The sequence below is a fragment of the Ranitomeya imitator genome, chromosome 3 (assembly GCF_032444005.1).
Source record: "Ranitomeya imitator isolate aRanImi1 chromosome 3, aRanImi1.pri, whole genome shotgun sequence".
Classification (NCBI taxonomy): domain Eukaryota; kingdom Metazoa; phylum Chordata; class Amphibia; order Anura; family Dendrobatidae; genus Ranitomeya; species Ranitomeya imitator.
The window spans coordinates 332,473,377-332,498,393 of record NC_091284.1 but is presented as its reverse complement, the minus strand read 5'-3'; the positions used below and the strand labels follow the sequence as shown (position 1 = coordinate 332,498,393).

Below are 25,017 nucleotides of genomic sequence, written 5' to 3'. Positions count from 1 at the left end.
ACATCAGAGGACAGAGAAATTATAAGGGAAACCGTGTTTTTTTTCTTCTTTTTTTGCGATCGCCGGTAAACGGTTAATTACCGGCGATCGCAACTCGGGGTCGGTAAAAAAAACAACAAATCATGTTGTCTGGGGTCTCGGCTACCCCCGGCAACCGAGACCCCAGAGAAAATCCGACACTGGGGGGCGCTATTCACTTTTTCCACAGCTGTGGTTTACGTACCCTTAACTTCCGCCGTTAAAAGGCATATCGGCGGTCGTTAAGGGGTTAAGGCTATGTGCACACGTTGCGGATTAGGCTTAGGAATTTCTGGTGCGGATTCTGCCTCTCCTGGCAGAAAACGCACCTGCGGTTCCGCAGCATTTTTTGTGCGTTTTTGCTGCGGTTTTCTTGCGGATTTGCTGTGGTTTTTACCCCTGCGGTTTTCTATAAAGGAATGGGTACAAAAACGCTGCAGATTCACAAAAAAGAAGTGACATGCTACTTCTATTAAACCGCTGCGTTTCAGCAGCGGATTTTCCTCAAAGTGTGAACAGCATTTTTTTTCTCATTGATTTACATTGTACTGTAAATGAATTGCGGATCTGCAGCGTTTCTGCACCTCAAAAAGCGCTGCGGATCCGCAGAGAATAAGCAACGTGTGCACATACCCTCAGGCTATGTGCACACGTAGGAAATGTGGTGCAGAATTTTCTGCACTAAGGGTATGTGCACACGTCAGGATTTCTTGCAGAAATTTTCCTGACAAAAACAGGACATTTCTGCCAGAAATCCGCATGCATTTTTACCGCGTTTTTGGTGCGTTTTTCCCAAATGCATAGAATTGCGGGAAAAACGCAGAAAATCCGCAAAAATAATGAACATGCTCATTTTTTTACTGCGATGCGTTTTTTTCCGTGAAAAAAACGCATCCATGTGCACAAAACATGCAGAATGCATTCTAAAATGATGGAATGCGTAATGTATGCGTTTTTAATGAGTTTTTATATAGTTTTTAACACGAAAAAACGCGATAAAAATGCGAAAAAACCTGAACATGTGCACATAGCCTTAATCTGCACCTCCTGGCAGAATCCGCAGGTGCATTTTTTATGCGTTATTTGTGCAGTTTTTACCACTGTGGATTTCTATAATGGAGAAGTGCAGAAACGCTGCAGAACTGCAAAAAAGAAGCGACGTGCACTTCTTTGAAATCTGCGCAGATTTTTCTGCACCATGTGCACTGCTTTTTTTTTCACATTGATTTACATTGTACTGTAAATCACAGTGCAGTTCTGCACTAAATCTGCATCATGTGCACATACCCTTACTTTTTTATATATATATATATTTTTTACTCTTGGCATGCTTCAATAGTCTCCATGGGAGACTAGATGCTGACATAACCCGATCGGTTCTGCTACATACAGGCGATGATCAGATTGCCTGTTTGTAGCAGAATTACTCACTTGCTATGAGTGCCAACCACCGAGCAGCTCTCATAGCAATCTGGCACTGACGACCATAGAGGTCTGCAGGAAACCTCTGATTGTCATGCCAACCCATCGATGACCTGCGATCATGTGACAGGAGTCATCGATGGACGGATTTCCGGCGTGATTGCCGGAAGTGCATGTTAATTGCCGCTGTCAGCGTTGGACAGCGGCATTTAACGGGTTAATAGCAGCAGGTTGAACTCAATTCCACCCGCAGCTCTTCCGGGCACATGTCAGCTGTTCAAAACATCTGACATGTGCTGGGAAAGTTGTGAGCTCACCACCGGAGCCCTGTTGTGAATTCTGTGGCGGAGCTCCCTCCTGTGGTCACAAGTGGTACTTCGGCTGGTTCTCTCTGTGAGCTTCCGTTGGTGGAGGAAAGTGGTACTGCGGCTTCTGAGTTTCCTTCCTCAGGTGATGTGGTGAAGTCGTTAGGTGCTGCTCTATTTAACTCCACCTAGTGCTTTTATCCTGGCCTCCAGTCAATGTTCTAGTATTGGACCTGTTTCCTCCTGGATCGTTCCTGTGGCCTGCAGCTCTGCATAGCTAAGTTCCGCTTTGCTATTTGTTTGCTGTTTTTTTCTGTCCAGCTTGTCAATTTGTTTTTTACTGCTTGCTGGAAGCTCTGGGACGCAGAGGGTGTACCTCCGTGCCGTTAGTTCGGTAGGGTCTTTTTGCCCCCTTTGCGTGGTGTTTGTAGGGTTTTGTGTTGACCGCAAAGTTACCTTTCCTATCCTCGCTCTGTTCAGAAAGTTGGGCCTCACTTTGCTAAATCTATTTCATCTCTACGTTTGTCTTTTCATCTTAACTCACAGTCATTATATGTGGGGGCTGCCTTTTCCTTTGGGGTATTTCTCTGAGGCAAGGTAGGCTTATTTTCTATCTTCAGGCTAGCTAGTTTCTCAGGCCGTGCCGAGTTGCATAGGGAGCGTTAGGCGCAATCCACGGCTGCCTTTAGTGTGGTTGGAGAGGATTAGGGATTGCGGTCAACAGAGTTCCCACGTCTCAGAGCTCGTTCTTGTTTTTTGGGTTATTGCCAGGTCACTGTATGTGCGCTGATCTCTATGTCCATTGTGGTACTGAATTACCTTTCATAACAGAGCCCACATCAAAGGGAGTGTCTCCGACATCGGTGTATTATTACGCCTGATGTTGGAAAGGGGTTTAACGCCTGGGGGCTACACAACTTCTCTCTCTACTGACGTTCTAAAAAGTCAATACAGAACAAACACTGAAGAAGATTGTGCAGCATTAGGTGCGAGAATTCGTCTGTCATACACAGCCGGATTCTCCATGGAGACCGTAGGTATGATTTATCATCATGTTTGCCTCCTTGATCACTTTGTACACAATACAATGATGAACAACAATTGTGTATACAGATTAGTGACAGTGCTTCCTCCTCCAGACCCAATGATCATGCGATAGATGGGTAGGGAGCAGGAGCTGCTGGTTCCGAGGAGATCCAGGCACCTCTGCTAAGCACCCATCAAGCAGAAATTCCACTAGTACAAGGGGCTAATATACCAGCCCCAGTTAAAGGGGAAGTTAGAAATAAAAAGGAATGCGCTTGTGTGGTCAAATGCCCGCCAAAAAAGACTTTCCCAACTTCATGAGGAGGGCACGTGTGAAGTAAAGAAAGAATAAGGAAAAAAAATCTTAACGTTAAAGAAAAAAGATAAAACACACCACCAGTCCAAGTAGTAGTTTATAGTCCCACTCACTATATATACATATAATTTCTACTACAGAAAGGAGAACACAGTTTATAAAACTTTTGTAGCTTTTTTTTGTGGTCAAAAGAAGAAAAAATAAAAATTGAAAAACAGGCACATATTTATAATTTAACAATCCTCCCCTCCAGCATTCTCTATAAAGACAATTCAGGAAGTACGCTGCCAAGATAGTAGCCTCTTAAACAGCATGCGTTATACAAATACACAAAGTAACAAAAAATAAGTACCTAGTACACGTGCTATCAGACAGAAGATAAGGGTACTGATGACATAGGTCCAATTCCAAGAATGGGGTCCAGCCACAGTGGAGACCCCCAGGAAAATAAAAATTAAGGTCTCACTGACACTGCTCCACATCTTCAGGAAATATTTGATTGTGGTATGAGACTTATGGGAAATATTAGCCTCAACATAAGGCCGCATTACTACACCAGAGGCTATAAGACTGCAATAAAAAACAGAGCATACAAAAGGTTAAGTTCAAATTCAAAATTAACAAAATGTATCACATGTAGTAGTGAGACAGAGCAGATAAAAGGGAAATAAAACTTACGCCATAATTCCGGAAAGATGGAAAAGTTCTGCTGACATGTAAGCCATATAGCTATACAAAAAAACAAATAGCGGCTCAATAACTCTGATGTGGGATGTAAACCGAGAAGTGAATGCTGCGATTATGCCATATACAATTCCTACAAAAACTCCTCCAAGGGAAACAATGAAGAAACTCAGGAACCCCAAGGAGATATCACGGAATTTCACCTGATCCAAGCGAGAAAACTCTTCAAACAGATGGTACAAAACCTAAAAGGAGACAAATCCATCAACTAGAGGTCAACAAGCAAACTAGACACTTACATGTTAGCACTTTAAGGCTAGGTAGCCAACAATTCCTAAAGTTAGTTAATGTTCAGTTAAAAAATAAGGCTTAAACTATTTTTTCTACTTTTTACGAAAGTGAACCCCAAATGCTCTAAAATAAACAGTAGGTACCCACCCTCCCAGAGACCAGCACCGGCTAACCGTGCTTTGGCTGCAGCAATCACATAGCCTCAGCAGTGTGCATCAGTTCTGTAGCCAATGAGCTCAGCAGCTGTGCCAAAGTAGATGCCAGGAGCAGCTGCAATCAGTAGTTGGCTACGGCAGCAATGCGCGCTGTCAACATGAAATCACCAAAGCCGCCAAAACAGAGAAGTGGAGAGAAGCTGGAGAGAGAAAGTACCTGATCGGCTTGTTATTTTACAGTGTTTGGAGTCCACTTTCTTGAAAGTGGAAAATGTCTGTAAGCAAATTTCACAATAAAAACTGCATGCATTATGAATGAGAGACTATAAACATAAGGCTAAAGTAGTTACTTTTAAAATTCATTCCAGAAGGGCTGCAGAATCCTTTTGAAAGTATTCACACGTGACATTAAAATAACTGGATAAAAGGTGCCCCGATCTTAAGACATCTACTTTAGCTCCAGGCCACTTTCAGCTTCTGCTTGCCATAGGACAGCACTTATTGTATTGAGGGGGCCAGTTACCGGATTAATTACAATAGCTTAAAGAGCCTGTTTCACCATCATGCTTAAAGGGAACCTGTCCCCTTCCCCCCCCCCCCCCAGGCGTTTGCACTTATTGTATTGAGGGGGCCAGTTACCGGATTAATTACAATAGCTTAAAGAGCCTGTTTCACCATCATGCTTAAAGGGAACCTGTCCCCTTCCCCCCCCCCCAGGCGTTTGTAACTAAAAGAGCCACCTTGTGCTGCACTAATGCTGCATTCTGTCAAGGTGGCTCTTTTAGTTCGGGTCCCTGGTACTGCTGAAATAATTGTTTTTGAAATTTGTTCCTCATACCGTGACACTGCCACGGAGGCAGGTCTTTCCCCCCCCCCCCCCGAATCTAGATGCACCACAGCCGTCAATCCTGGCCTCTGCGTGCCGCCTCCTCTTCCTTCATTAGCGTCCCCAGCACCTGTGTTGTTTTTTTTGTTTTTTTTCGGGCACCCGCAGTTGCGCTGCCCTTCGAACTAACAGTGCAGGCGCCGGGGACGCTAATGAAGGAAGAGGAGGCAGCACCCGGTGCGCAGAGGCCATGATTGACAGCTGTGGTGCTTTTGGATTCGGGGAGGAAAGACCTGCCCCATGGCGATTTCACGGTATAAGGAACAAATTTCAAAAATGACTTTCAGCAGTGCAAGGGACCTGAACTAAAAGAGCCACCTTGACAGAAAGCAGCATTAGTGCAGAACAAGGTGTCTCTTTTAGTTACAAACGCCTAGGGGGTGGGGGGTGGGGGGGTGACAGGTTCTCTAATTCAGAGACAAGCTAAGCTATTGAAATGAGATTACTGCCCAGCCATCTGGGCAAAGAAAACTGTTGATGTGGCAAAAAAAAGGATACATTCTCCTATGTCAAGCACATGTTACAATCACACCTGAGGACCTGGGTATGGAGCAAATATCTACAAATCCAGGCACCTGTGATAATAGAAGTATACTGTAAGGCTATGTGCCCACGTTGCAAAACAGAAGCAGATTTTTCCTCATCAAAACCGCACACCCTTGCAAGGAAAGCGCATGCGGATTTTGATGCGTATTTGAAGCGTTTTTCATGCGCTATCTCCTATACAAGTCTATGGCGGTGGAATTGCCACGATCCCACAAAATTAAAGCACATGCAGCGTATTTTACCGCGATGCGGTTCCGCTGCGGAAAAATACGCAGCATAGGCACAGCAATTGCAGAATGCAATTAAAATTAATGGGATGCATTTTGTTAGCGGTTTTTAAGCGTTTCCACAGCGGAATTACGCAGTGGAAACGCTTAAAAAATACAACGTGGGCACACAGCCCTACGGTTTGAAATGCATTATGCTGCCCATATGGTTTTATTTTCTGCACTAGGTGAATAAAGTTGGGATACTTTTGATCTGTTGAGCTTGAGCAAGCTACTATGCGCCTGAAGATAAATGACTCCATTGGTGAGCTGCGTTCCCTCCTTATGGAGTTGAAGCCTATACCAGGTTGAGTATTCTAGCGGCTATTACACTGTGTTCCAAATTATTATGCAAATGATATATTTCTCGGATTTTCCTAAATGGTCGGTGCAAATGACAGTCAGTCTAATAAAAGTCATCACCCGTTAGATTATACATCGAATTTTATTGAAGAAACCTCCCAATGTTAACAGTATAATCTCCCCAAAAAAATAAAAACTCAAAATGCACTGTTCCAAATCATTAGGCACAGTAGAATTTCTATACATTTGATATGTTTTAAAGAACTCAAAATGCTCATTTGTGGAATTTGCAGAATTAGGAGGTCACATTCACTAAACAAAACAGCTATTTAACTCCAAAACCTCCTAACAGGCCAAGTTACATGTTAACATAGGACCCCTTCTTTGATATCACCTTCACAATTCTTGCATCCATTGAACTTGTGAGTTTTTGGAGAGTTTCTGCTTGTATTTCTTTGCATTAAGTCAGAATAGCCTCCCAATTCTCTGTACGGTTGAGGTCAGGTGAAGATGGTGGCCACACCATGAGTTTATCTCCTTTTATGCCCATAGCAGCCAATGACTCAGAGGTATTCTTTGCAGCATGAGATGGTGCATTGTCATGCATGAAGATTATTTTGCTCCTGAAGGCACGTTTCTGCTTTTTAGACCATGGAAGAAAGTTGTCAGTCAGAAACTCTAAATACTTTGCAGAGGTCATTTTCACACCTTCAGGAACCTTAAAGTGTCCTACCAGCTGTTTCCCCGTGATTCTGGCCCAAAATGTGACTCCTCCACCTCCTTGCTGACGTCGCAGCCTTGTTGGGACATGGTGGCAATCCACCAACCATCCACTACTCCATCCATATGGACCATCCAGGGTTGCTTGACACTCATCAGTAAACAAGACTATTTGGAAATTAGTGTTCATGTATGTCTGGGCCCACTTTAACCATTTCTGCTTGTGAACACTGTTTAAGGGTGGCTGAATATTAGGTTTATGCACCACAGCCTACACCTTGAGGTTTGAGGGACTCCAGAGGCACCAACAGCTTCAAATAACTGTTTGCTGCTTTGTAATAGTATTTTGGCAGCTGCTCTCTTAATCCCATGAATTTGTCTGGCAGAAACCTTCCTCATTATGCCTTTATCAGCACGAACACGTCTGTGCTCAGATTCAGCCACAAATCTCTTAACAGTACAATGATAACGCTTAAGTTTTAGGGAAATATCTAATGTTTTCATCCCTTGACCAAGGCATTGCACTGTTTGATGCTTTTAGGGAGCAGAAATCCTTTTTTCTTTCCCATGTTACTTGAAAACTGTGGCCTGCTTAATAATGTGGATCATCATTTTTAAGTAGTTTTCCTTTATTTTGAATCACCAGGAAAACAAATTATCACATGTGTTTAAGATTGATTTCAGTGATCCATTGAGCCCTGAGACACAATACCATCCATGAGTTTATTTGAAAAACAAAACAATTAAATCTTTATGACACTTAAATCCAATTTGCATAATAATTTGGAACAGTGTAATTGGGGAGCAGTACTGGTATCAATTTGCAGAACAGCGTGTACTTCCTAGCATGTCTTATCGTTAGGTCGGTTTCACATTAGCATTTCTGTGCGCAGCGTAGGCCTGCGTACTTCTTTCCTTAGAGGGGATCTGTCATTCCTAAAATCGTATATGAGCTGCGGCCACCGGCATCAGGGGCTTATCTACAGCATTCTGTAATGCTGTAGATAAGCCCCCGATGTACCTTGAAAGATGAGAAATAAAGGTTATATTATACTCACCTGGGCGGGTGGTCCCGCTGCGGTCCGGGTCCGATGGGTGTCGCGGTTCGGTCCAGCGCCTCCTATCTGCATACGATGACGTCCTCTTCTTGTCGTGGCTCCTGCGCAGGCGTACTTCGTCTGCCCTGTTGAGGGCAGAGCAAAGTACTGTAGTGTGCAAGTGCTGGGCCTCTCTGACCTTTCCCGGTGCCTGCGCACTGCAGTACTTTGCTCTGCCCTCAACAGGGTATTTATGAATCCCCAACTATGATTCTTAAAACCCGTTTGATTTCCTCCCGCGGTGTATGTAAATATCCTCAGTCCGGTCCGATGGGCAGGGCATATTGCCCCCCCCACCCCCGGCTTGTTCTATGCATTCTTTTCAGGGAATTTCTGCGTCCGTTTATAGTTTTGGCGCGTGCGCATTCAAATGGCCTCTCGCGCGTGCGCAGTATGCTTTGCATAAAATCATTATTGAGCATGCGCCAGCATACGCCATGGCTTTCTATGGCTCGTAAGTATACAAGTATACTTCCGGGCCACAGAAAGCAATCGCGTTTGCTGGCGCATGCGCAATACTGTTTTTCGGCTTTGCACACAGTTGGGATATTTACATACACCGTGGGAGGAATAAATCCGGTATTTATGGATCATAGGTGGGGAGTCAAGGGGTATCAAAAGTACTTGTATAATGCATAGGGGACACTAAATAGAATATTTTTACATGATATCCCAAAAAAGTGGTGACAGATTCCCTTTAAGGAAAGAAGTACGCAGGCCTGCACTGCACACAGAAACGCTAATCGCTGTGAAACCGGCCTTAGGGTATGTTCACACGTTCCTGATTTCCATCCTTTTTTTTTCAGGACTGTTTTTTAAAAAACTGCAGCTCTTGGCAGAAAACGCAGGTCCTTTTTTTGGTCCTTTTTTTGTCCTTTTTTGATCCTTTTTTTGATCCTTTTTTTTATGCAGTTTTCTATGCAGTTAAAATGGCTGAAAATACCCTACCCCTAACCGTACCCCTAACCCTAACCCTATTCTAACCTTAGTGGGAAAAAAAAAAATTCTTAATTTTTTTTATTGTCCCTACCTATGGGGGTGACAAAGGGGGGGGGGGGGGGGTGTCATTTACTATTTTTTTTTATTTTGATCACTGAGATATAACCTATCTCAGTGATCAAAATGCACTTTGGAACGAATCTGCCGGCCGGCAGATTCGGCGGGCGCACTGCGCATGCGCCCGCCATTTTGCAAGATGGCTGCGCCCAGGGAAAAGACGGCCGGACGGACACCGGGACGCCGGGTAAGTATAAGGGGGGGAGATTAGGGCACGGGGGGGCATCGGAGCACTGGGGGGGGGGGCATCGGAGCACGGGGCGGTGGGATTGGAGCACGGGGGGGCGGGATCGGAGCACGGGGGGCAGCCACACTCCGCCCACGCACTTCCGCCCGCTTCCCCGCACTTCCTGCTGCAGCGGTTCGGCACCACAAACCGCAGTAAAACCCGCAGATATTTTTTTCATCTGCGGGTTTTACTGCGGGTTTGACCTCACAATGGAGGTCAATGGGTGCAGAACCGCTGCGGCTCCGAAAAAAGAAGTGACATGGTACTTCTTTTTTCCCGCAGCTATTCAGCGCGGTTTTTTTTTTTGATTTTCCGCATTGTGGGCACAGCAGTTCCTGTTTTCCATAGGGTACAATGTAATGTACCCTGCATGGAAAACAGCTGCGGACCCGCAGCGGGAAAATCGCGGCAATTCCGCATGAAAAAAAGGATCGTGTGAACATGGCCTTAGGGAGAGAAAACTCCAAGAGACATCAAGAAGAAAGCGCACAGCCTGTCATCTCTGCCCCTACACATCCTTCTGTGATTCTAGGAGAGGACGTAAGCAGGACATTTTTACTCCATGTTCTCACTCTCAAACAACTCAGGGATCATGTAGCTCACAATAGAGGGGGAAAGTGTAGGGGGGATATATACATTTCAATTTATTCTTTTTTACTAAAGGAAAGATTAAACCCATTTAATCCCTCCACTGTACCTTGCTCAAATGTTCAGGATCATAAAAATTGCCATTTGGCTCTGGTGAATATATGATAAACTAAGAATTTTGACATCGCTAAAATGCATGAACTATGCACACCTTGCATCATTTTTAGGATGTGTTGTACGTCTCTTGTGTCAGATATGTAGACACATACATGAATGTTTAAGCATTTTATTTAGAAAACCTTACATATCGATGCACAAGTGCATCTGATAAAGTGATGATAAATTTGAGGACCCTGGTTTTAACAATGTGCAACGTGTTTAATTTCTGAAAGTATATGGAACTTTAACATACCAATATGATTTTTAATTTACTTACAAAATGTATTTACAAAATGAAACCTATTTGGGTTTATCAAGAGAATATTTTCCTGGCATCTTTTATTCTCAAAACACTGCAGCTAGAAGCTAAGCTTCTCTACAGGACATATGAAAAAAAAATAGACATACACAAACGTATTAATTAAAACGAAAACACAACTTCCATGAGAATAATTGCATTTTTTTGTTTTTTAAAGTACCCTCAATCCCTTTCCCCCAAAAAAGTCACAAAATGTGTGTAGGTGGCCTTAGGGCAGGGGTGTCAAACTGCATTCCTCAAGGGCTGCAAACAGGTCATGTTTTCAGGATTTCCTTGTACTGCACAGGTGATAATTTAATCACCTACATAAATGAGTTGGTGATTAAATTATCACCTGTGCAGCAAGGGCGGACATATCATTGATGCAACCTGTGCAGTTGAACAGGGGCCCAAGAGGTGAGGGGGCCCATTTATACCTCCAAAGCAGGTGTAATTTTGCATTTTCAGGAGATTTTGGGCTGCAAAGGGCCCATGTATTGTTCTTGCACAGGGGCCCTTTTCTGTCTGTGTCCGCCAGTGCTGTGCAGTACAAGGAAATCCTGAAAACATGACCTGTTTGCAGCCCTCGAGGAATGCAGTTTGACACCCCTGCCTTAGGGTGCTTCCTAATGTACTGTTTTAAAGAACTTTTTGAAGCCAATATTAAAAAAATCATAAAATCAAAATAAAATAATAAATGCATAAATAATCAATAGTAAAGATTTCCCTTAATACTATCTCCAATTTAAAACATACATTCTTAGTCGAACTGAGCCTGTATGTTCGGCTGCACACAATTAAAAAAACAAACAAAAAAAAAACAAAAAAACATACACCATGGCTTGGTTGAAATATATGTTATATGGTTATATGTGCCCACTTACCACAGTGACTGCATCATTGAGTAAAGATTCTCCAAACACCAAGATGTGGAGCAACTCATTGATGTGGATTTCTTCAAATACAGCCAAGACAGCTACAGGGTCGACAGCCGAAATGATACTACCAAACAGCAAGTTGTCCAAGAGTCCTACACCTGTTAAATCTGCTCCACCAATCTGGCATACACCATACAACAAAGAGCCTATTAAGAAAGCATTCCAGAGTGTTCCCAACACTGCAAACATAAGAATTGTTCCCAAATTTTCAGAGAATGGACGTAGCGGCAGGAAATATCCAGCATCTAGAATGATTGGTGGCAAAAGGTAAAGGAAGAAGACATTTGATTTCAAAACTGGAGGATTTTCACCAACGGCCTTCATAAGGCCACCTACTAGAAGGCCCACAACAATCAGCAAACAGCTCTCTGGGACTACATTGGATAGAGTTGGGATCACATGGAATCCTGCAAGAAAACAAAAAGGTAGACCGCTATTCAGAGAACATTCTATTTGTGGTCAATAATGAATTCAGATAAATTTTATACAATCACAATAGAAAATTTTCTTTCTGGTTCAGCACAGCATGGGAGGTGAAAAATTACAATCTTCTCAGACATTGTCATTAACTAACTTTACACAACCATTAACGAATGAATGTTGGGAGTCTAGATAAAGCCCAGAGTCTTGACCTCAGCAAGCCATGCGCATGTGCAGACCCGAATGGCTGCTCTAGCTTTCCGGCATGCTGTGTCATTGGGACGTGTCACATCTTCCACGTGCGTAGCCCGGAAGCATGTCACAGTGCACTCAGAATGGGTGCTCCTCATGTTGGCAAGAAACTTTTCCAAGGGTTCTCTGCCTGCACGGCGTTGTACCGACCTCCTGGCCAGTGGAACTTCACCCCACCCTTCCGGAAGGCATCCTGGACACCCTCCAGACCTGGGTAAGTCCAAAGTACCGCTCTTCTTAGGTTCCTTCAAGGACAGGAAAAAAAAAAACTGATGTGGAGGAGAGGTACCGCCCTTTTATTCAGTAGGTTTCCTGTCCTTGATGGGCGGATAACTTTTCTCAGGTGGTGCTGTCATGGGACAAGAGGACAAATCCCAAGTCCTTTCAAATGGCTGGGATAGTCTATCAAAGATGCAACTTCAATTGGAAATACAGTTGACTTGAATGGAAAAGTACAAACCATGCTTTCCCCCGAAATAAATCTGTTCTTCTGTCAAATCCTAATGTAACCTAACAACAGCATTGAACACTTAGGCTGTGTGCACATGTTACGTTTTTTTCGCTATAAAAACGCGATAAAAACGCATAAAAAACACATACATATGCATCCCATCAATTATAAAGCATTCTGCAATTTTTGTGCACATGATGCGTTTTTTCCCACGAAAAAAACGCATCATGTTCATTAATTTTGTGGATTTTTCGCGTTTTTCCCGCTATTTAATGCATTGGGAAGCTCCGAAAAAAAACGAGCAAAAACATGTCAAAAACACATGTGGATTTCTTGCAGAAAATGTCCGGGTTTCTTCAGGAATTTTCTGCAAGAAATCCTGACGTGTGCACATACCATTAGGGTTCAAAAACTAATTGGCTTAAAACCTTATCAGCTTTCTGAACTTACCCTAAAAAAAAAAAAAAAAAAATCTTATAGCTGATGCTTGTGGCGATGTCAGATCTATTGGACATCAGCTGATCTATGGTTTACAGAATTCCAGTCATATGCATGATAGCTCGATGAAAGGGGAACACAAACTTTATAGAAAGTCATGTGTTTGCTGAGTATTTCTATTTCTAGGACCCAAAAAAACATGCAGATAGGGTAATTCAGATTGTAGATCTCAATACGCGTGATTAAAGTCTGTACAGCCTTGCAAAATATGTTGGTGTTATAGAGAGAAGAAAACATTAAAACTAATAAGCCTTCCATCAGGCTTTTTCAGTTGTATGAACCATAGGGCGCAGTTCACAACTTCCAGAGTTTACATTTTGGCTGCTGCTTTATGTTGTCAGTGTGACCTGGAGAACGACCTTAAAGAACATAGAATCATAGAATGTTAGAGTTGGAAGGGACGGCAAGGGTCATCGTGTCCAACCCTCTGGTCAATGCAGGATTCACTAAACCATCTCAGACAGATGTCTGTCCAGCCTCTGGTTGAAGACTTCCATTGAAAGATCTCCCCACCTCTTGTGGAAAACTGTCCCATACACTGATAAACTTCACTGTCAAAAAGTTTTCTCCAATATCTAATCTGCATCTTCTCCCTTCCAGTTTCATTCCATTGCTTGAGTTTCCATGTGCAAAAGAGAATGATGATCCCTCTACACTGTGACATCCCTTCAGATATTTGTAGACAGCTATTAAGTCTCCTCTTAAAGGGAACCTGTCACCCCCCCCCCCAGGCGTTTTTAACTAAAAGAGCCACCTTGTGCAGCACTAATGCTGCATTCTGTCAAGGTGGCTTTTAGTTCTGGTCCCTGCCAACGCTGCAATAATCGCTTTTATAATATGGGGGGCAGGTCTTTCCCCCCTAACACAGACACACCACAGCCGTCACTCAGGGCCTCTGCGTGCCAGGCTCCGCTTCTTTTCCTTCATTAGTGTTCCCGATGCTTGCGCTCAGAGGCCCTGAGTAACGGCTGTGGTGTGTGTGTGTTAGGGGGGAAAGACCTGCCCCCAAGTCTAATTCGAGGTATGAGGGGGCACATTATAAAAGCGATTATTGCAGTGTTTGCAGGGACCCGAACTAAGAGAGCCACCTTGACAGAATGCAGCATTAGTGCTGCACAACGTGGCTCTTTTAGTTAAAAACGCCTGGGGGGTGACAGGTTCCCTTTAACCTTTTTTACAAGCGAAACTTTCCCAGATCCTTTTACCATTCCTCGTAGGACATACTGAGCAGTTCGCTCACCATTCTGGTAGCTGTTCTCCGAACTTGCTCTAGTTTTTCAATGTCTCTTTTTTTTTTTCTAAATGTGCTGCCCAGAATTGGACACGTATCCCAGATAAGATCTGACCAAGAAGTAGAGGGGGATGCATTTTATCACACAGCAGTATACCCAGTCTTTTTTTACATGAGGAGAATATTGTATCCAACAACATAACGGTGTTACATTTCAGTTTTGCATACAAGATGTTCTGGAAGCATCTTATAGACCCAACAATTAAACCATTGAGGCAGACCTTACAACTGGTGGAAGTCTCACAGAAGAAGAACACCAGCTAAGGGTAGTGCATCCACGTTGCCTATGGTTTAAGATGTATGGAGTGGTTAGGTTTTTTAAGGCATTGAATAGGTGTACTGCTAAATTCAGAAGTCCAAATATCGTGCTCTAAATACTGATGGCGATTTTCGGACTGAATATGGGTCTCCTGACCTGAATTCAACTCCTATGCATATGAGGCTGTTGCGCTCCGGTCCGGAGATCCGTGGTCAGTCCGGATATCACAGTCATATGATAAACACACACACATATATTAAATAAATGATAAATTTTATATAAATATATATATATATATATATATACAGTGGGGCAAAAAAGTATTTAGTCAGTCAGCAATAGTGCAAGTTCCACCACTTAAAAAGATGAGAGGCGTCTGTAATTTACATGATAGGTAGACCTCAACTATGGGAGACAAACTGAGAAAAAAAAATCCAGAAAATCACATTGTCTGTTTTTTTAACAATTTATTTGCATATTATGGTGGAAAATAAGTATTTGGTCAGAAACAAAATTTCATCTCAATACTTTGTAATATATCCTTTGTTGGCAATGACAGAGGTCAAACGTTTTCTGTAAGTCTTCACAAGGTTGCCACACACTGTTGTTGGTATGTTGGCCCATTCCTCCATGCAGATCTCCTCTAGAGCAGTGATGTTTTTGGCTTTTCGCTTGGCAACACGGACTTTCAACTCCCTCCAAAGGTTTTCTATAGGGTTGAGATCTAGAGACTGGCTAGGCCACTCCAGGACCTTGAAATGCTTCTTACGAAGCCACTCCTTCGTTGCCCTGGCGGTGTGCTTTGGATCATTGTCATGTTGAAAGATCCAGCCACGTTTCATCTTCAATGTCCTTGCTGATGGAAGGAGGTTTGCACTCAAAATCTCACGATACATGGCCCCATTCATTCTTTCATGTACCCGGATCAGTCGTCCTGGCCCCTTTGCAGAGAAACAGCCCCAAAGCATGATGTTTCCACCACCATGCTTTACAGTAGGTATGGTGTTTGATGGATGCAACTCAGTATTCTTTTTCCTCCAAACACGACAAGTTGTGTTTCTACCAAACAGTTCCAGTTTGGTTTCATCAGACCATAGGACATTCTCCCAAAACTCCTCTGGATCATCCAAATGCTCTCTAGCAAACTTCAGACGGGCCCGGACATGTACTGGCTTAAGCAGTGGGACACGTCTGGCACTGCAGGATCTGAGTCCATGGTGGCGTAGTGTGTTACTTATGGTAGGCCTTGTTACATTGGTCCCAGCTCTCTGCAGTTCATTCACTAGGTCCCCCCGCGTGGTTCTGGGATTTTTGCTCTCCGTTCTTGTGATCATTCTGACCCCACGGGGTGGGATTTTGCGTGGAGCCCCAGATCGAGGGAGATTATCAGTGGTCTTGTATGTCTTCCATTTTCTAATTATTGCTCCCACTGTTGATTTCTTCACTCCAAGCTGGTTGGCTATTGCAGATTCAGTCTTCCCAGCCTGGTGCAGGGCTACAATTTTGTTTCTGGTGTCCTTTGACAGCTCTTTGGTCTTCACCATAGTGGAGTTTGGAGTCAGACTGTTTGAGGGTGTGCACAGGTGTCTTTTTATACTGATAACAAGTTTAAACAGGTGCCATTACTACAGGTAATGAGTGGAGGAAAGAGGAGACTCGTAAAGAAGAAGTTACAGGTCTGTGAGAGCCAGAAATCTTGATTGTTTGTTTCTGACCAAATACTTATTTTCCACCATAATATGCAAATAAATTGTTAAAAAAACAGACAATGTGATTTTCTGGATTTTTTTTTCTCAGTTTGTCTGCCATAGTTGAGGTCTACCTATGATGTAAATTACAGATGCCTCTCATCTTTTTAAGTGGTGGAACTTGCACTATTGCTGACTGACTAAATACTTTTTTGCCTCACTGTATATATATATATATATATATATATATATATACACACATACACACATATATATATATACATACAGTATATACACATACACGCCATTTTTTTCCGCCATTTAACCCTTTAATAGCTAGAACGGCCAAATTTTGCATATACACTACTAACATTAGTAGTGTGGAATATGCAAAAAAAATGGGGATATGAGATGGTTTACTGTATGTAAACCATGTCTCATATCATGTCGGGATTAGGAAGGAGATAGCAAAAGCCGGTAATTGAATTACCGGCTTTAAAGCTAACTAGCGCTGTATGAAGTAATAATATATACATATATGTGTCTACTGATTATATATATATATATATATATATATATATATATATATATATATATATATATATATACTAGCTATTGAACCCGTTCTACGCCCGGGTGGCGAGCATTTATATTGGTATATGGTCTCCATCATGTGCTGCTGCCATCCTGCGCCCGTTCTGTCATGTGCTGCTGCCATCCTGCGCCCGTTCTGTCATGTGCTGCTGCCATCCTGCGCCCATTCTGTCATGTGCTGCTGCCATCCTGCGCCCGTTCTGTCATGCGCTGCTGCCATCCTGCGCCCATTCTGTCATGCGCTGCTGCCATCCTGCGCCCATTCTGTCATGTGCTGCTCCCATCCTGCGCCCGTTCTGTCATGTGCTGCTCCCATCCTGCTGCCATCCTGCACCCGTTCTGTCATGTGCTGCTGCCATCCTGCGCCCGTTCTGTCATGAGCTGCTGCCATCCTGCGCCCGTTCTGTCATGCGCTGCTGCCATCCTGCGCCCGTTCTGTCATGCGCTGCTGCCATCCTGCACCCGTTCTATCATGTGCTGCTCCCATCCTGCGCCCGTTCTGTCATGTGCTGCTCCCATCCTGCGCCCCCGCTCTGTCATGCGCTGCTGCCATCCTGCGCCCGTTCTGTCATGTGCTGCTGCCATCCTGCGCCCGTTCTGTCATGCGCTGCTGCCATCCTGCGCCCGTTCTGTCATGCGCTGCTGCCATCCTGCGCCCGTTCTGTCATGCGCTGCTGCCATCCTGCGCCCGTTCTGTCATGTGCTGCTGCCATCCTGTGCCCGTTCTGTCATGTGCTGCTGCCATCCTGCGCCCGTTCTGTCATGCGCTGCTGCCATCCTGCGCCCGTTCTGTCATGTGCTGCTGCCATCCTGCGCCCGTTCTGTCATGTGCTGCTCCCATCCTGCATTGTATTATGTGCCCCCCATAAGACGCTCCAGTATACACAGTATATATGTTTTTTGTTTGTTTTTTGACACATGGATCCCTTGTATAGCCGTATGTCGGATTTGCAAGCCTGCGAGAAAAACACGGATGCCATACGGATTACATACGGAGGATGCCATGCGCAAAAAACGCTGACACACCCTGCCTACGGAGGAGCTACGGACCACTATTTTGGGGACTTTTCAGCGTATTACGGCTGTAATAAACGGACCGTATTTTCATACGCTGAGTATGAAGCCGGCCTTATAGGTTCTCTTATCGGCCAAACTGTTTTCAGCTGTGCTCACACTCTTGCACAAGGGTTTTCAAGGGTATTCTAACCATCCATTAGCCTTCTTACACAGTTCGCAAACACAAAGTACCATAAGAACACTGGAGTGATGGCTGTTGGAATTGGGCCTCTATACACCTATGAAGATATTGCATTGCAAACCAGATGTTTGCAGCTAGAATAGTCAAATATATATATATATATATATATATATATATATATACACATATATATATATATATATATATATATATATATATATATATATATATATATATATAGCTGAATGTGTGTGAGTGTGTGTATGTGTGTGTGTATGTCCGGGATTGGCATCTGCACCGTCGCAGCTACAGCCACAAAATTTTGCACAGTCACACGTCTGGACCCTGTGAGCGTCATAGGCTACGTTGTGAGGTGAAATTTTAACCCCGCGCTTTCCAATTCACCAAACAATTTTGCTCCTATCTACATAATGGGGAAAAAAGTGAAAGGAAAAGTGTTGGAGGCGTCACAGCTACAGAAACAAAATTTTGCACAGTCACACGTCTGGACCCTGAGAGCGTCATAGGCTATGTTGTGAGGTGAAATTTTAACTCCGCGCTTTCCAATTCACCAAACTATTTTTCCCCTATCTACATAATGGGGAAAAGTGAAAGGAAAAGTGTTGGAGGCAAATTGACAGCTGCCAGATGTGAACAAGTGGGACTTAAAGAGTGAGAGTGATGGCGCCAAAGAGTATATACCGTACAGTTGCTAAGGTAGGACCCCGACATGGGATACTCACCACACGGGGATATGAACACACACACAAAATGCGCCACACACTACCACGTGCTTGAACACATATACCACCCTCAGCACACATTTCACCACACATATGCCAACCTCGCCACATAAAAGTCGAAACACAAAAGTCGCCGCTCAAAACTCACCACGCGCAAAACTCGCCACATGCAAATAATAGGCTCACGCAAAACTCGCCACAAGTGCAAAACTCACCTCATGGAAAACTCGCCACACGCAAAGCTTGCACATGCGGAAAAATTGCCATATGCACAAAATTTGCAACACATGCAAAAGTTGCCTCACACAAAACTTGCACATACTCAAAAGGCACCAGACATAAAACTCACCACGCGCAAAACTCGCCATGCGCAAAACTTGCTGCACACAACTTGCTACACTAACCTGTCACATGCAACTCGACACACAAAAAGTTGCTACACGCATGTTGCCACACAAAACTCATCTCACAAAAGTCGCTACATGCATGTCGCCACACACAACTTGACAAACGAAACTCGCCCTAAAACACACACAAGTCTGGTATTAGCCTTCAAAAATAAAATTCTGATTAATAAGCAGACAAACTACAAGAGCAACAAATGTACCATATAGGAAATACGGCAGCTGTCAGTCACATGACCTGTCTATTATGTGTATGTGTGAGCTAATATATACTGCCAGGGGGAGGGCTTCCTGTTGGCTAAGGATTTATCAGGCTGCCAATTTATCTTACAAATACTGAGGTAAAAATACTGAGCAAATAACGTGTTAACGAGGTCTAATACAGGAGATCACACAGGTATATACTATATACAGGGGAGATGACACACAGATATATACTATATACAGGAGAGATGACACACAGGTATATACTATATAAAGGAGGAAATGACATACAGGTACATACTATATACAGGAGGAGATGACATACAGGTATATACTATATACAGGAGGAGATGACACACAGGTATATACTATATACAGGAGCAGATTACCTACAGGTATATACTATATACAGGAGGAGATGACATACAGGTATATGCTATATATAGAAGATGACATACAGGTATATACTATATACAGGAGGAGATGACACAGATATATACTATATACAGGGGAGATGACACACGTATATACTATATACAGGAGATGACATACAGGTATATACTATATATAGAAGGAGATGACATACAGGTATATACTATATATAGGAGGAGATGACACAGGTATATACTATATATAGGAGGAGATGACATACAGGTATATACTATATATAGGAGGAGATGACATACAGGTATATACTATATACAGGGGAGATGACACACAGCAGGTATATACTATATACAGGGGAGAGGACATACAGGTATATACTATATACAGGAGATGACATACAGGTGTATACTATATATAAGGGAGATGACAAACATGTATATACTGAGGTGAAAATGAGAGGTGTGAGGTGAAAATGAAAAGGTGTGAGTGCAAAATGAGAGGAGTGAGGGAAAATAGTGTAGTGATCGGAAAATGACAGATGTGAGGTCGAAATGACAAGTGTTAGGCGGGAATGAGAGGAGTGAGGGAGAAAATGAGAGGTGTGAGGGAGAAAATGAGAGATGTGATTGGGAAAATGAGAGGCGTAATGGGAAAATAAGAGAAGTGACGTGCTATAACTAACCACAGATATTTACTATGCCCAGGCAACGCCGGGCTCTTCAGCTAGTGTGTATATATATATATATATATATATATATATATATATATATATATATATATATATATATAGTATATACGTGTGTGTGTATATATATATATATCTATATATATAATTGTCTAAGGGTTTTTCCGTCTGTCTGTCTGTCTTGGAAATCCCACGTCTCAGATTGGTCGAGGCCACCAGGCCTCGACCAATCAGTGACGGGACCAGCGACGATGATGTCATAAAGGACGTAGAAATCCCGCGTTTCTGATTCAGCGACGGGCACAGTATCGACGCAGATGTCATAATGGTTGTCATGGCGACGATGATGTCATAAAGGTTGCCTCGACCAATCAGCGACGGGCACAGTCTGCCGCGAATTCTGGAATCATCATTGTCCATATACTACGGGGACATGCATATTCTAGAATTCCCGATGCGTTAGAATCGGGCCACAATCTAGTATATATCACATCACGGGACGTTTTTTGAGTATTGGCCCCATCAGACACGAGGTCAGCATGTTCATATCTTGCAAAACAAAGTATGTAGTCTACGTGGTATACTGTCCATGTGGACGATTTTATATTGGAAAAACCATACGTTGTTTATATATGCGGTTCCGCGAACACTGTAATACCATCACCACTTGCAAAGGGGTTCCCCGGTTAATAGACCATGTCCGCGAAGTTCACCTCGAGAAAAGAAGCAAGATGGATTTTGCAGACGAACGCTATGGGCCCTTTAGGATTCAACGACAGAGTTGACATGTCCATTTTCTTATAGTAATTCTATTCCCCCTGGTTATCACCATGTAGCGTATGTAGCCGCATGCTGGACTTAACACAATATGTCGTCATTTTATATATTGTTGCCAGTCAGTTGAGTAGGATGACATTATTTTCTCTTTGCTGTTAGTTATCTTTGCTTTAAGGTTTGATGCGTTTTCTGATGTTTTTATCTATGTTTTTAAGTGTCTCGTCACGCAGCGATGTGTGCTCAGATTACAAAGGGTGGAAGTGGGGGGGAGGAGCATGTCTCTCACCTGTCCCTATTTCTCCCGGCGTCTCTGATCACATACTCACTGACCCGTTGAAGCGCCAGCCAGGCGCGAAACGGCCGTCGTCTAGCCTCGCCGCTTTTCTTTGCACAGCACCCCCGGTCGTGAAGATGTCTTTTACCTTGCGTCAATAAAGTTACCTGCACCGGATCTCCAGCGAGTGCGCTCCATTTTTTCTTTGTTTCTCTGGTATCTACACGTGAACTGTTTCCAGCGGAGCTTTGCACCCAGGACCGGATACAGTGGCCTGTTATACACAGGTGAGCGGTTCCCACTATATGCTTTGGTTGTAGTGCTGTCCGGCTGTCTCTTTTGTTTGTTTTATATATATATTGTGGCTTGATTCTAACGCATCGGGAATTCTAGAATATGCATGTCCCCGTACTATATGGACAGTGATGATTCCAGAATTCGCGGCAGACTGTGCCCGTCGCTGATTGGTCGAGGCAACCTTTATGACATAATCGTCGCCATGGCAACCATTATGACATCTGCGTCGATACTGTGCCCTTCGCTGAATCAGAAACGCGGGATTTCTACGTCCTTTATGACATCACCGTCGCTGTGCCCGTCACTGATTGGTCGAGGCCTGGCGGCCTCGACCAATCAGAGACCTGGGATTTCCAGAACAGACAGACAGAAAGACAGACAGACGGAAAAACCCTTAGACAATTATAGATTATATATATATATATATATATATATATATATATATATATATATATATATATATATATATATATATATATATATATATATATATATATATACATACACACACGTATATACTGTACATATATATATATATATATATATATATATTTATTTGACTATTCTAGCTGCAAACATCTGGTTTGCAATGCAATATCTTCACAGGTGTATAGAGGCCCAATTCCAACAGCCATCACTGCAGTGTTCTTATGGTACTTTGTGTTTGCGAACTGTGTAAGAAGGCTAATGGATGGTTAGAATACCCTTGAAAACTCTTGTGCAAGAGTGTGAGCACAGCTGAAAACAGTTTGGCCGATAAGAGAACCTATAAGGCCGGCTTCACACTCAGCGTATGAAAATACGGTCCGTTTATTACGGCCGTAATACGCTGAAAAGTCCCCAAAATAGTGGTCCGTAGCTCCTCCATAGGCAGGGTGTGTCAGCGTTTTTTGCGCATGGCATCCTCTGTATGTAATCCGTATTTTTCTCGCAGGCTTGCAAATCCGACATACGGCTATACAAGGGATCCATGTGTCAAAGAAAAAAAAAAAAAAAACATATATACTGTGTGTGTGTGTGTCTATATATATATATATATATATATATATATATATATATATATATATATATATATATATATATATATATATATATATATATATATGAGCAGTAATTACGGTACATGTTGTGCTGGTGATTTTTTTTTTTTTTTTACTTGCCCGGGTGGCGAGCATTTATATTGGTATATGGTCTCCATCCTGGTATGTACTGCTCCATCCTGCGTCCCCATCCTGTCATGCGCTGCTCCCATCCTGCGTCCCTATCCTGACATGTGCTGCTCCATCCTGCGTCCCCATCCTGTCATGCGCTGCTCCCATCCTGTGTCCCCATCCTGTCATGCGCTGCTCCCATCCTGCGTCCCCATCCTTTGATGCGCTGCTCCCATCCTGCGTCCCCATCCTGTCATGTGCTGCTCCATCCTGCGTCCCCATCCTGTCATGCGCTGCTCCCATCCTGCATCCCCATCCTGTCATGCGCTGCTCCCATCCTGTGATGCGCTGCTCCCATCCTGCGTCCCCATCCTGCGTCCCCATCCTGTTATGTGCTGCTCCATCCTGCGTCCCCATCCTTATGTGCTGCTCCATCCTGCGTCCCCATCCTTATATGCTGCTCCTTCCTGCGTCCCCATCCTTTCATGTGCTGCTCCATCCTGCATCCCCATCCTGTTATGTGCTGCTCCCATCCTGCGTCCCCATCCTTATGTGCTGCTCCCATCCTGCGTCCCCATCCTTATGTGCTGCTCCATCCTGCGTCCCCATCCTTATGTGCTGCTCCATCCTGCGTCCCCATCCTTATGTGCTGCTGCATCCTGCGTCCCCATCCTTATGTGCTGCTCCATCCTGCGTCCCCATCCTTATGTGCTGCTCCATCCTGCGTCCCCATCCTTATGTGCTGCTCCATCCTGCGTCCCCATCCTTATGTGCTGCTCCATCCTGCGTCCCCATCCTTATGTGCTGCTCCATCCTGCGTCCCCATCCTTATGTGCTGCTCCATCCTGCGTCCCCATCCTTATGTGCTGCTCCATCCTGCGTCCCCATCCTTATGTGCTGCTGCATCCTGCGTCCCCATCCTTATGTGCTGCTCCATCCTGCGTCCCCATCCTTATGTGCTGCTCCATCCTGTGTCCCCATCCTTATGTGCTGCTCCATCCTGCGTCCCCATACTGCCTCTGACCCGCTCGGCGCCGAGTGCTGGGGGGCCTGAGCAGGCGGGGACACCGGCGCGCTGTGGGGGTCAGGTGCCGGTATCGCCGCCAGCTCAGGCCCCCCAGCACTTGCTATACTCACCTGTCTGTCCCGTTCCATCGCTAAGCGCCGCCATCTTCCCGGTCTCCTGGCATTGACTGTTCAGTCAGAGGGCGGCGCCGGCGCGCATAAGCGCGTCACCGCGCCCTCTGAACTGAAGGTTACAGGCCGAAGACCGGGAAGATGGCGGCGCTCAGCGATGGAATGGGGACAGGTGAATATAGGCAATACTCACCCTCCTGGCGGTCCCTGCTTCTTTGTTGGAGATCGCGGTGTGCGTTCAGTGTGAACGCACACCGCGATCTCCCGGGAGCGTCACTCTGTGAGGCCCAGACTGCGCCGGCGCTTGCGCCTGCGCAGTCTATAGAGGCTTCGGACAGAGTGACGCTCCCAGCGTATGTATATATATATATATATATATATATATATATATACATATATATATATATATATATATATATATATATATATATATATATATATATATATATATATATATATATATATATATATATATATATATAATGTATTCCAGTAGACACATATATGTATATATTATTACTTCATACAGCGCTAGTTAGCTCTAAAGCCGGTAATTCAATTACCGGCATTTGCTATCTCCTTCCTAATCCCGACATGATATGAGACATGGTTTACATACAATAAACCATCTCATAACCCCATTGTTTTTGCATATTCCACACTACTAATGTTAGTAGTGTATATGCAAAAGTTGGCCGTTCTAGCTATTAAATTAAAGGGTTAAATGGCGGAAAAAATTGGCGTGGGCTCCCGCACAATTTTCTCCGCCAGAGTAGTAAAGCCAGTGACTGGGGGCAGATATTAATAGCCTGGAGAGGGTCCACGGATATTGCCCCCCCCCGGGGAAGGAAGGTAAAGTAGGTCAATGATCTATATTTACCTTCATTTGCGGTGAGGCGCCCTCTGCTGGCTGTTCCTAGATCGTGGGAACTTTCCTAGAAAGCTCCCAGGCTCGAGTTCATAAGAGGCGCCCTCTGCTGGTTGTCCTCATATGAACTCGAGCC

General features: G+C 44.0%; 1 protein-coding gene across 1 annotated transcript in view; it reads right to left on the bottom strand.

The window, feature by feature from the left end:
* The window catches only part of SLC9A1 (solute carrier family 9 member A1), a 113,102-nt gene that overhangs the window by 66,247 nt on the left and 21,838 nt on the right, over positions 1 to 25,017 (bottom strand). Inside the window, exons 2-4 of the mRNA XM_069756736.1 lie at positions 11,250 to 11,710; positions 3,766 to 4,016; positions 3,440 to 3,657 (exon numbers count right to left, since the gene is read on the bottom strand). Of these exons, the coding sequence (XP_069612837.1) occupies positions 3,440 to 3,657; positions 3,766 to 4,016; positions 11,250 to 11,710 (930 nt within the window). The remainder of the gene's footprint in view (positions 1 to 3,439; positions 3,658 to 3,765; positions 4,017 to 11,249; positions 11,711 to 25,017) is intronic.